The sequence below is a fragment of the Eptesicus fuscus genome, chromosome 6 (assembly GCF_027574615.1).
Source record: "Eptesicus fuscus isolate TK198812 chromosome 6, DD_ASM_mEF_20220401, whole genome shotgun sequence".
Taxonomy (NCBI): domain Eukaryota; kingdom Metazoa; phylum Chordata; class Mammalia; order Chiroptera; family Vespertilionidae; genus Eptesicus; species Eptesicus fuscus.
Window position 1 is genome coordinate 87,877,343 of NC_072478.1, and position 12,264 is coordinate 87,889,606.

A 12,264-nucleotide genomic window follows, 5' to 3' on the forward strand; every position below is an offset into this window, starting at 1 on the left:
AGGAGGGTCACGGGTGATGGTCTGTTCGTCTGTCTATTGTGCCCCCGGTGGCTCTGCATTCCCGTTTGCTAACCCGGCCTCTGTCCCTCCCTGCAGCATTGGGCCGGAGCACGAGCCTGACCGAGAAGGATCTGAAAGAGGCCAAGGCGCGGAGCCAGCAGATCGCAGCCCAGCTGACCACCCCTCCCAGCTCCAACTCCCGAGGCGTCCAGCTCTTCAACAGGCGCCGGCAGAGGGTGAACGAGTTCACCTTGGAGAGCCACGGCCGGAGGGCACAGAAGCCCAGCCAGGAGTCCCCGAGAGTGCCCTCCCGCAGCCCCGCAGGCCATGCCCCAGGGCTCAGCCTGAGTCCTGCCTCACTTCACGAGCAAGGCCCTCCGAGGAGCCCCAACGGCCAGAGCCCTGACCTAGGGGTCCCTGGTCACAGCATGGAGGGGTGCTCAGAGGAAGCCAGCTTGCTGCGGCACCTGGAGAAGGTGGCCAGTGAGGAGGAAGAGGTGCCCCTGGTGGTTTATTTAAAGGAGAACGCAGCCTTGCTGACGGCCAATGGGCTCCACCTGTCCCAGAACCGAGAGACCCAGAAGAGTCCACCCACCCCGCCTCCAGCTGAGGTCCACAGCCCAGCTCCAGATGTCAACCAAAACCTTGCCTCCCCCAGCGCCGCACTCATCACACCAGCTTCTAACGGCAGCCACAACCTGCCAGCCACAGATGTCAATCAGAACCCAGCGGCGGCCGCCACCCCTCAGAGCCTGTCGTTTTCTAGCCTTCAGCAGAATTCCTCGGAGGCTCAGCTCCCAGCGCCCGGCACAGTGCCAGATTCTACACCCAGCACCCAGTGTGCTGGCGGGCAACCCCAGGAGCAGGTGAGACCCAGCACACTCCTCACCGACAAGGCGTCAGCTCCATCGACCACCAGCAGCACCTTCCCCAGAGAAGCGGCTCCCAGCTCGGGGTCCCCAGGCCCAGACTTCATGTCCAGCTCCCTGCTCGTCGATGTCCAGCCCAGCGCCCCAGCGGTGTCAGCAGAACAAGAGACATCGGGGCGGGCAGTGGCCACCACGCCCACCACGCCCACCAAGCTGTACAGCGAGGTCCACCTCACGCTGGCCAAGCCCGCATCCGTGGTCAACAGGACGGCCAGGCCCTTTGGGATCCAGGCACCAGGGAGCACTGGCCCGATGGAGCGGAGCCCCATGGTAGAGAGAAGACATCTCGGGGGGAAGGCCCCGGCTTCCCAGCCCCCCAGCATGGCCGACAGGAGCCCTCGGCCACAGAGACACGTACTGTCTCACAGCCCCATGGTGGAGAGGCGGCCCATGGCACAGCGCAGCCCCGCCTTGGAGAGACGCCCCTTGGGGAACTTCACCCCACCCCCCACTTATGCTGAGACCTTGTCCACGGCTCCCCAGGCTTCCCGGGTTAGGTCTCCCCCCTCTTACTCTGCCTTGTACCCCAGCTCTGACTCCAAGCCTTCCCATCTGAAAGGCCAGGCGGTTCCCGCCGGCAAGACGGGAATTTTGGAGGAGTCTATGGCCCGAAGGGGCAGCCGGAAATCCATGTTCACCTTCGTGGAGAAGCCCAAGGTGACGCCAAATCCAGACCTGCTGGATCTGGTACAGACAGCTGATGAGAAGCGGAGGCAGAGGGACCAGGGGGAGGCTGGCGGGGAGGAGGAGCCCTTCGCGCTGGGGGCCGAGGCCTCCAACTTCCAGCAGGAGCCAGCACCCAGGGACAGGGACAGCCCCACCGCGGCCGAGAATGCCGTCCCCGAGTGGGCCTCCTGCCTCAAGTCCCCGCGCATACAGGCCAAACCGAAGCCCAAACCCAACCAGAACCTGTCCGAGGCCTCCGGGAAAGGGGCTGAGCTCTATGCCCGCCGCCAGTCCCGCATGGAGAAGTACGTCATAGAGTCTTCGGGCCACGCCGAGCTGGCCCGCTGCCCTTCACCCACCATGTCCCTGCCTTCGTCCTGGAAGTACTCCCCTGGCAGCCTCCGCGTGGCATCCCGAAGCCCAGCTCGGACCCCACCTGCCTCCCTCTACCATGGCTATCTGCCCGAGAATGGAGTCCTGCGCCCGGAGCCCACTAAGCAGCCGCCGTACCAGCTGCGGCCCTCGCTCTTTGTCCTCTCTCCCATCAAGGAGCCAACCAAGGCCTCACCGAGAGCCGCCTCACCCGCCAAGCCGAGCTCTCTGGACCTGGCGCCCAGCCTGCCCAAGGCGACCCTCCCACGGTCACCCGCCCTGCCTCGGCCCTCCCGCTCCTCGCCAGGCCTCTACACAGCCCCCGGCCAGGATGGCCTCCAGCCCAGTGCCGTGAGCCCCACCTACAGCAGCGACATCTCCCCCGTGTCTCCCTCCAGAGCCTGGTCTCCCCGAGCCAAGCAGGCCCCCCGGCCCTCCTTCAACACCCGGAATGTCGGGATCGAGGCTCAGGTGTGGAAGCCTTCCTTCTGCTTCAAGTAACGGACCCACAGGGTCCCACTGCCTGCCAGGGCCCCATCTCTGAGGGCAGATGGAAAGCAGATGTGGCAGGAAATGGCACAGGGCTGAGTCAGGAGTACGGGGACTCAGGGCTCAAGGGCTGATGCTGCTACCAGCCAGCTTTGTGACTGACGCTGGGCAAGTCAGCTCCCCTCTCTGAGTTGCAGCTGCCAGTTCCCTGCTCTGAGGGTGGTTGGACTCCATGTCAGAGGGATAGAAAGCCTGCTAATGGGCGGGAGGAGGGTCCTGGAGGCAGGCGCCATGAGGCTGGGGCTTCCTCTGGCCTTTGTGAGCTATTGGGATGCCAGCGTCTTGCTGGGGAATGGCCCGGAAGGGGACTTCACACGGGCTTCTGGAACAAACATCCTGCCAGAGCCTGGGGAACAGCGGGGCCACCCTCATGTGGCCCGGCTCCTGGCACCTTTCTGCCTGTTGCTGGATTCTCACTCCACGGGTCTGTCTCTTCCACCTCTGCCTTCTGGACACCGTTTCCTCTCCGCTGCTTCAGAGAGCTTTGCCTCGGCCTCCACATTTCCTCCTGCTGGATGAAGACTTAGCCCACTGCTGTCTGATGCTTTTCTCCTGCCCTCTGTCAGCTGCCTCCATGCCTTCTCCAAACATCTGGCTCCACTTAAGGGACAGCTAAAGCAGCTCATCCCAGACCTCCACCCTGGTTCCACCTGGCTTGCCCTCACTGCTCTGGGGTAGGGGAGGTCCCAGGGGACCCCTGAGAGACAGAGAGCCCTGTAGAAGGCTGTGCAGCGAGGAGAGAGTGCCCTGGCAATGCATCCGATGGCTGTTTTGGCTGCAACCTCAGCCAAGATCTGCCTGACTGAAAGCAGCCATCTCCATGCAGTGGAAGGGAGAGAGGCAGGAGAGGAGGGTCTGGTCCATCTCAGCCTCTCATTTGCTGAGTGACTTTGGCCAAGTCACTTTCCCTCCCTGGGCCTCAGTTTTCTCATTTATACAATGAAGGCTCCACCAGGTGTGACGATCTGTGAGGGCTGAGAGATAGGCTGGCGCTTTGGGAGAAAGGCCTTGTAAGTGATGACAGTCCCTGGGAGGAGAGGGAAAGGAGATGGGCAGTTGCTGTAGGACAGATGGAGATGAGATGTTTGCAAGGTTGTTCTGGGGAGGGTGTGGCTGGAATGAGCTGCTGGAGGAGCCGAGGGATCAGAAGCCTAGACTGGAATGGCTCAGGTGCAGGATTGCTGGGGCAGTGGAAGCGGGGCAAGGGCTGGGGCGGGAGCACACAGCTCAGGGAGAGGGGACGGAGGAGACCTTAAGGTTCTGAGGAAAAGGCTGGGACGTAAGAGTTGACTCCCTGTGTATCTTTGGGTCTCAGTTTCCCCATTCATAGTAGTATGAGCACTTTATCACCTCTGAAAGCTTATGTGCTACAGCCCCCCAATACCAGGCTTTGTGGGGGGTGAGAGAATACAGAGGCAAGAGGCAGAATTCAGATGGAAGATTCCTAAGGCTGGGGCCCGAGCACCACCCACTTACTCTTTTCCAGCCCTATTTCTGGGCTCCCCAGTGGGGAGAGGGGTGGTGGAGGCGGTGCCCATGCTGGGCTGAGCCTGCCGCTTTCCTGAGCTCCGGGCTCATCTCCATGGGAACGGGGTGCCTTCCCAGTGAGTTCATTCTGCCCAGAATGCAGGGGCATGTATGGGGAAGTCTTGAGTGAGCTCAGCAGCTCCATGCAGCCCCCTCTCAGGACAGAGTGAAGCCCCTGCCCTAGACCCGCTCCCTTGACTCCTGGAAGAGCCCCCCTCCATCCTGCAACGCCTGCGGCCAGGCTGGCCAAGCTCTTCCCCCACTTTGTCTTCTCTCCTGTTCTCAATACACTCTGCCTCAAATCTGTCTTGCTTCCTTTCTTCCGTGCTCACTGGCTGGTGGTCAGGGCCGTCTCTCTCCTCCCTGATTCTGGCCTGGGAAGTGGGGCGGGACTGTTCGGTTATGTGTGAACGTGCTGCCTGCATCTGCTGTGTGTCTGGATCAGCCATGGGCACAGATGTGTGCTGGCTTGGAAGCAAGGTGCCCTCTCTCTTCCCCAGAAGCCAGAACCCAATGGAAAGCACGTTCCTCTGTTTTCTCCTTCCTCAGAGTTTGGCTAAAAAGGCTGTAGAACCTGGGGAAAATCCACAACCTTACAGTTCAGGTTGGTTTGAGTTCTTTAAAAGTGGAATTTAAATGCCAGAGCATACATTTTCCTGTTCCCTCGGGTCCCCTTCTCCTCTCCCTACAATGTAAATCTGGCCATTTCCCACGCTCATCACCACCTGCCTCCAGATAACACTGAATTTCTGCCCCTGGTGGAGAGGAACACACTGCCATCGAGAGTCAGAACTGGATCCCAGTCCCAGATCTGCACCTGACTTGTGTGTGACCTTAGACAACCCCTTCCTACCCCTGGGCCTCAGTTTCCCCTTCCATGCAATGGAAGAACCTCAGAAGGCAGTTTGGGAGCTAGGTCTGGTCTCTAACAGTTCCTGTCTGACTTTGCTCTCCTCATGCCTGCACCCCACACATGTGCCCTGCTTTGGGGCTGGTGCTGGGTTAAGTGATGCACTTTGTGAATTTTCACTCAAGTGTATTTTAAAAATAGTTCTGGTATATACAGAAATTCAGGGTGCATTGAGATCTTTGCCAGAAAGTGAACAGCTCTGATTTCCTGCAGCCTTTTTGTATTGTGCACACCCCCCTCCCCCCACACACACACACACAGAGTCAGTATCCAGCCATGGCAATTCCGATGAGGTCAGGCTCTGGCCCACCTCCAAATGATGAGGAGCTGCTCACCACTGCCCCCAACATTCCAATACAAGCTGTTATTCCTTCCACTTGCTGGCCCTAGCTTTCCCCTTGTGGCCACCAAAGGCAGAGACAACCCTTAGAGATTCAGACAATTACCTCAGCTCCCCCTGCCTCAGACTACTCTTCTGGCTAAAGAGCCCTGGTTGCTCTGCCTCAATGCGTGTTGATGGGCTTTGATCATGAACTCTTGGCCCCACTTCCCTGAGCTGGGCTGACAGCAAGCTTCCTGGGATGTTGCACAGACAGAGCAGCTCTCAGCGTCTCTGGCTAATGTAAAAACAACTCTGATCCTGGGAGTATAAGGGGTGGATCCCATGCCGGGCTTTAACTTTCTTACTTGGTGACTGAGGCCCAGGGTCACTCCAGCATTACCATCCCATGAAGAACTATTCAGACTGCTGTACAAACTGCCAGCAAGAGTCAGAACTGGATTCTAGTCCCATATCTGCACCTGACTCCTATGTGACCTTAAGACAACCCCTTCCCACGCCTGGGCCTTTTTCTCCTTCCAGGCAGAAGGCTCAAATTCTATGTCTGGACTCATCTAGTAGCCGCTACATTGGAGAAAACAGATACTTTATGTCCATTGCTTGCTTTTGATTGGGATAAATTAGGTTCTGATCAGAAGAGAGGCTGAAGGGCTTGGCTGTGGCTGATTACTGATTGAATTAGAGAATGGATGTTATGAGATATTGATTGAGTAGGAGGCACTGAATGGACTGGCTAGTTCTGGACTCTGAGGGATGACTGGTGGTGAATTTGGATTGGATTGAAGGCTGAGTGGACTGGTTTATTGCTGGGATCTGATTGGATGAACAATTGGTTTAGCAGATCCATGCTGGGGAAGGATCCCCATTCCCTACACTTTCATACCAGTTCAGACTGTTTTAGCAGCAGACAGTTTCGCTTTCTCTCTCCCTCCCTCCCTCTCTCTCATACACACACACACACACACAGACACATTCTCTAGTGGGCAGAACATCCTGGATAGTTACTTACATCTTTGAACTTCATCTTCACCATTGGAAAATGGGTGTGATAATGCCAGCTATGTCACCAGTCTGTTGTGAGGATCTAATGAGAGACAAATGATGAGACTGAGCCTTGTAGACTGGAAAGTCCCTAAGTAGGCAGGAAATAAATATGATAGTGTATTTATAAGCTTAAAGATGTCCACACTACCCACCTCATGTCAAAAGAAGTCCAGTGAGTGGAGTGGGTTGTCTAGAGAGGAATGACGTAACTTCCTTTTGTGTTTCCATCTGTCAGTGGGAACTTCCTTCCTGCTCAAGATGTTCAAGGAAAAATTAGAAGGCGACCATGGCAACATGGCAATGGAGTTGGGGCTGAGAGAGTCTTTGCCTAAGCCCAACCTCAATAATAATGATAAAAGTGTTTGTTTTAATTTTAGAATAGATAATACATCCATATGGTTCAAAAATCTAAACTTACATAAAAAGTAATACATAAAGCCTTTTCCCACCCCTGTGGCTATGTGCTTTGCCCCACTCACCCCATTTCCTAACGAACCACTTTGGTTAGTTTCATGTGAATCCTTCCAGTATTTCTTTATGATAAATGACATCTAGTGAGCACTTTCTTTCTCCCAGGAAATCATCTAATACATGTAATACTCTTTACATTAGTTATCTCATTTAATTCTCACGACAACCCTATGGGGTACGTGCTGATATTAGACCCCCATTTTACAGAGGAGGAAACTGAAGTCCAGGTTTCCAGTTGCTTCTGCTGTTGAAGCAACTTGCCCAAGTTAATTCAGTAAGTATAGGGGTCTGTCTCCAAAGTGAGAGTTCTTAACCTCTAGTCACCTGCCTCCCTGTTAAGTCCCTGTTAAGTGCAGGGGCAGGCAGTGTCAGGCAGTGTGGGCTTTTTCTTTTAAATAAATATATTTTTATTGATTTCAGAGGAGAAAGGAGAGGGAGAGATAGAAACATCAATGATAATGATTGATTGGCTGCCTCCTGCATGCCCCCCACTGGGGATCGAGCCAGCAACTCAGGCATGTGCCCTCGACTGGATTCGAACCTGGGACTTGGGACCTTTCAGTCCGCAGGCTGGCGCTCTATCCACTGAGCCAAACCAGCTAGGGCCAGCGTGGGCTTTTTCAAGCATCTGGGCTGAGAATGGGGGCATCTACGTTTTATTGCAGGCACTACCTCACTTTAGTCGCTGGCTTTCCTGACTGTACAACGGACAAATCAAACTCGGCCCCTTCCAAAATCCCGGCATGGAGGACCCCAACACTAACGCTTGCCCCCACCCTCTCTGCTCTCTTCACAGGACCACCGCGAGAGCCTGCCCACCTCCCCGCCCTGGACGCCAAGCGCGTCCCGGCCCCCCAGCAGCCTGGACGGCTGGGTGAGCCCACGGCCCTGGGAGCCCGGCCGCGGGGGCAGCATGAGCAGCCCCCCACCGCTGCCTCCGCCGCCACCCATGTCCCCTTCGTGGAGCGAGCGCTCGGTATCCCCGCTACGACCTGAGACGGAGGTGCGGCCCCCCAGCCGCCAACTGCAGGCTCTGCTGGCCCGAAACATAATCAACGCGGCCCGGCGCAAGAGCGCCTCCCCGAGGCCGGCGGGCGCCGAGAGCCTGCGGCCCTTCTCCCCGCCCAGGGCACCGCTGCCGCCGCCACCACCACCGCGCATGCGCTCGCCGCAGCCTGCCCGCCCCGGCCCAGCAGCTACCCTTGGGGCCACGTTCGCCCCAATCCCGCGGAGCCCGCTGCTGGCGGGGCCCTCGCCCTGCGCCAGCCCCCGCAGCCCGCCCCCCGCACCGTCCAGGCCCTTCCCCTATCGCCGCTCGCCCACGGACTCTGATGTGTCCCTCGACTCTGAGGACTCCGGGGCGAAGTCGCCCGGCATCCTGGGCTACAACATCTGTCCCCGTGGGTGGAATGGGAGCCTGAGGCTCAAGCGTGGCAGCCTCCCCACCGAGGCCTCCTGCACCACCTAAAGCCTCCCCCTTCCCATCCCGGGAGGGCCGAGCTGGAAGAGATCTTAGGAGAGATCAACCTTGGGAGATCTCAGCACCACATCCCCAAAAGGTCTGGCCTGTTTGGACAGCCCCGGAGATAAGGGGTCAGGGGCCAGAGCTCTGGACTTGGAGTAGTGATCCAAGCTTGGGTTCTAGCTCTAACATATCATTCAGTCCTTGTGTGAACCTGGGAAAGACCCTTCCTCTGACCCTCAGCTTTTCCAATGAGGCTTTGGCCAAAGCAATCTCCAAAAGTCTAAATGCCGCCCCCCCCCCCCACACACACACACACCCACACACACACCCTCAACACACACACACACACACATACACACACACACACACACACGCACACACACACACACGCGCGCGCGCGCACGCGCGCCCACGGGCCCTGGAAGAGTTGCTGCATTCCAGGGTTCCATACTCCTCCCTCCCTTCCCGGCTCTGCTCTCTGGAGTCTGGCAAATGAGGGGTATGTTCAGAAGATCCTAGGCCTAAGTTCCCTGTCCAGGTCCTGGCTTGACCATCCTCCTTCCTGGCTCCAAGTCCCAGGCAGTAGCAGCTGTTTTCCATCCCTGCCCAGACAAGCTCTATTTTTACCACCGTGACCTTTAGTGAGGTCTCTCAGGCCAGCTCAAGGTGCCCCGCTCCTCTGGAGAGAAAAGGCAGGAAGAGTCCTCCTCCCAGGTCCCTCATGCTTTTCTCCATCCCAGCTCAAACTGCCCAGGGCATCTTAACTGCAGCCCAAGAAGAGAGCTCTACAGCAATGATTTCCCCCAGGCCCAGGACTTGGGCCTCTAGGAATGCCATAGGTGCCTCCAACCCATCTATCCCTTCTGGGCCCTTTCATGCAGCCCTTTCAAAGCTGAGCCCTTTCAGAGTTGACATGGAGCTCTCTGCTAGCCTGTGACTTTATCTGATAGCCCTGAGTTTGAGGCTGACCATATGGAAAGAGGGAAGCAAAGATTTCCTTGTTATAGGATGTATGCAAGCAGTGGCCAGGATGCACAGAAAAGATTCTAGTAGAAAATGGACTGGCTCAGATGACCTCTGAGAGCTCTTCCAGTCCTGAAATGCATTCCACAGTATTAGGAAGGGAAGGAGAGTACGGGTGGAGAATTGGCTGGGCAGAATTCAGGGGCAGGTGAGCTTGGGTGGGTGAGTGAGAAGTTAGAACAGAGCCAACCTATGTTTCTGGTTTCTTAGGAAGCACCCACTCTTCAGTTCCAGGCCCCAGCATCCACATCATACCCAGATGAGTGGGCACTGTTCTATCTATCTCTTTCCCATTGCACTCTGGCCTAGCTAGTACCCGGTGCCCAGTGACCTTGGGGAACCTGGCAGCAGGCTCTAGCATGTCCCTTAAATCCTGGTGGCTCTGATTCTAATCCCTAGAGGGACATGGGGAGGAATTGGCTAAGTTCCATAGTTTCCAGAGTTGGCTGGTGATGCCCTCTAGAGGTTCAGAATATTTACTTTAGGATATTAAGTGCAGGGGTGCAGGTGGGGGTGGGGGTGTTAGAATTGGCTGAAGATCAGAGGTGTGTAGATGAAAGGATACCAGGATGTTGCTAAAGATGAAGGATAAAGTGTAATTTTGAGTTAGGGGTAGACTTACCCTAACCCAAACTCACTTGTTAGACCTGGAACCCTTAAGTGAAGCTAGGAGAAGCTGAGGATCAGGATGTGACTAGGGTGCTCTGGAATAAAGAAGTGATCCCAGAGGGTTCCTAGGGTATAAGGATTGGGAACACAGGCTCTGTTGGTGGGAAGATGAGGAGGTCAATGATGAGTGACCACATTTACCAAAGTTCTCACCTGCTTCAGGGTCCCTTGTAACATAGAAGCCAAGCTAAGGCCTGTTTCAAAGAAGAGACATTATTAGGCCACTGGCTGAGGCAGTGGCATAGAACATCTACTTCTACCTGCATATACACAAAGAGCCAGCAGGAGGCAGCCTTGGAAAGCTGCAGTTCTGACTGGCTATTCCCTTGCTTCACTGCCTTCTCCCCCATCTTCTCCTCTAACCCACTAGAGATTGCCTGTGTCCTGCCTCTTGTCTCCTATAGAATTCAGCTCTGGCCCTAAATAAATGCTTCCTGAATCCTTTTGCCTCCTGGGTCATTTTCAATTGTGTCTAAAGCCCTTCCTTTTTCCCCAACCATGGGACAGTCCATGGGACTTAGGGTGGATGAGAATGTTTGATGCACATGGGATGGGAACTTGAGAAGTAGCATCCATGAGGAGAGATAGGGAACAACATAAAAACTCCAGGCCATAGGAGATGTCACTGAGTTGAAGTCCTGGTTCTATCGTCGACTAGCTAGGTGACCCAGGGTAAACCCACTCCTTTCTCTTTAGGCCTCAGCTTCCCTATCTGTGTAATGAGGGAGCTGGGCTAGCTGATGTCTCAGGGTGGCATTGCCCAGGCCCTGACCACAGGCACTGACACTGGAGTGTGCAGGGCCAAGCTGGGGCAGGGCCCAGTGCTCTGGGCTACTTCCTCAGAAGCAGGTCAGAGCTCCAGGCAAGAGCAGGAGGTAATGTTTAAGTCCAGACAATCCTAGTGAGCGCAGGACAAACCATTTGGAGTGCTCCTCTCCTGATGGGGGCATCCTTGCTCAAAGAAGGGAACTGTGGCCCCACTCCCAGATGAGGCCATGCCTGCCCTAGGAACATTCCTCACCTTCCTATCTGGACGCTCAGGCCCTGCAGAGGCTGGGCGGAGGAACCCAAGTAGAAGGAAGCCACGCTCAGGCCATCCACAGCAAAGTCCAGGCTTCTTCCTAAGGAGGTTGTCAGAAATATGTCCTTAGACAGTGTCTGTCACACAGGTACAGATCTCCCTGCCCAGACCCTGTGCATCCCTGCTGCTCCCACCCTTCTATGGGAGTGTTTCTCTTTAGCTGGAACCTTCCCTGAATGCAGTATCCCCCCTGCCCAATCTGTCCCTCCGGTTACCTTCCTTAGTCACCTAAGCCAGACACCGGAGTGGCCGTCTCCTCACCTCCCACATTCAGTCTCTCACAAGGACCTAGTGATTCCCCAAATACCCCTCAAGTCCCTCTCCTCCTATGGATGCCCTCTGTCACTGCCCATTAAGCCACCCCTCCCATAGTGAAGGCCTGCCTCCAGTATGACCCCTTCCCCCCGCCATTTTCCACATGGCAGCCAGAGATATCTTTGGAAAAATGCCAATATGACCACTCCATCCCACCACTTTAAACTCTTCACGACTCTTTATAAAGCACACTTGCCTTTTGAAAAGCTTGCTGTGATCTGGCCCCTGCCCACCTGTCTGGACTCATCTCTCAGCACTGCCCCACCCCCAGTTCTGGCTCTACTTGCCGACCTCCTACCATTTTTATACATGACCCGGCCTCTGCCTGCAATTCCTGTGTCCTCTCTCTGCCCAGTGAACTCCCACTCAGCCTTCAAGGCCCAGCTCAAATGTCTCTTCCTCTGGGAAGCCTTCCCCACCCCCAGGCTGAGCTGATGGCACCCTCCCCTGGGCCCTCCCAGAGCATTTCCCATGATGCGTCTCAAAGGCTTATTTACAGGTCTGGCTTGGGTCTGGCTGAGCTCCTTGAGCACGGAGTCGTGCCTTATTTATTTACAGTCCATAGAGGCTCAGAGAATGTGAGAAGGTGGAGGGAGGGAGAGAAGAAGGAAGGAGGCAGAAAGAAGAAGAGAAGACAGGAAAGAAAGAATAAGTCAAACAAAGATATTAAAGGACAATTCATCCATCACCCATCCATCTACCTATCCATCCATCCATCCATCCATCCATCCATCCATCCATCCAAAAAATATCTATGGCAATCCTATCCGGCTCCATTCTAGGTACTAAGGATACAATTAACAAGCTCAAGTGACCGGAGACTGACTCTCAGCATTTCCAGGTGACTTTGGTGTGTGCATATGTACGTGTGTGTGTTCATGTGTGTGCAAACCCTTCTGTCGG

General features: G+C 55.7%; 1 protein-coding gene and 1 long non-coding RNA gene across 2 annotated transcripts in view; one reads left to right on the plus strand and one right to left on the minus strand.

The window, feature by feature from the left end:
* SYNPO (synaptopodin) overlaps positions 1-8,558 on the plus strand; it is a 27,963-nt gene extending 19,405 nt beyond the window's left edge. The window contains exons 2-3 of the mRNA XM_008152217.3: positions 97-2,438; positions 7,605-8,558. Coding sequence (XP_008150439.2) covers positions 429-2,438; positions 7,605-8,276 — 2,682 coding nt within the window. The 5' untranslated portion in view covers positions 97-428 and the 3' untranslated portion in view covers positions 8,277-8,558. The remainder of the gene's footprint in view (positions 1-96; positions 2,439-7,604) is intronic.
* Positions 6,307-11,046, minus strand: LOC114235374 (uncharacterized). The gene is made up of 3 exons (XR_008556407.1): positions 10,987-11,046; positions 6,490-6,586; positions 6,307-6,377 (listed from the first exon to the last, which is right to left on the minus strand). It is a non-coding gene; the product is annotated as an uncharacterized LOC114235374 (long non-coding RNA).
* Between the last annotated feature and the right edge of the window lie 1,218 nt (positions 11,047-12,264).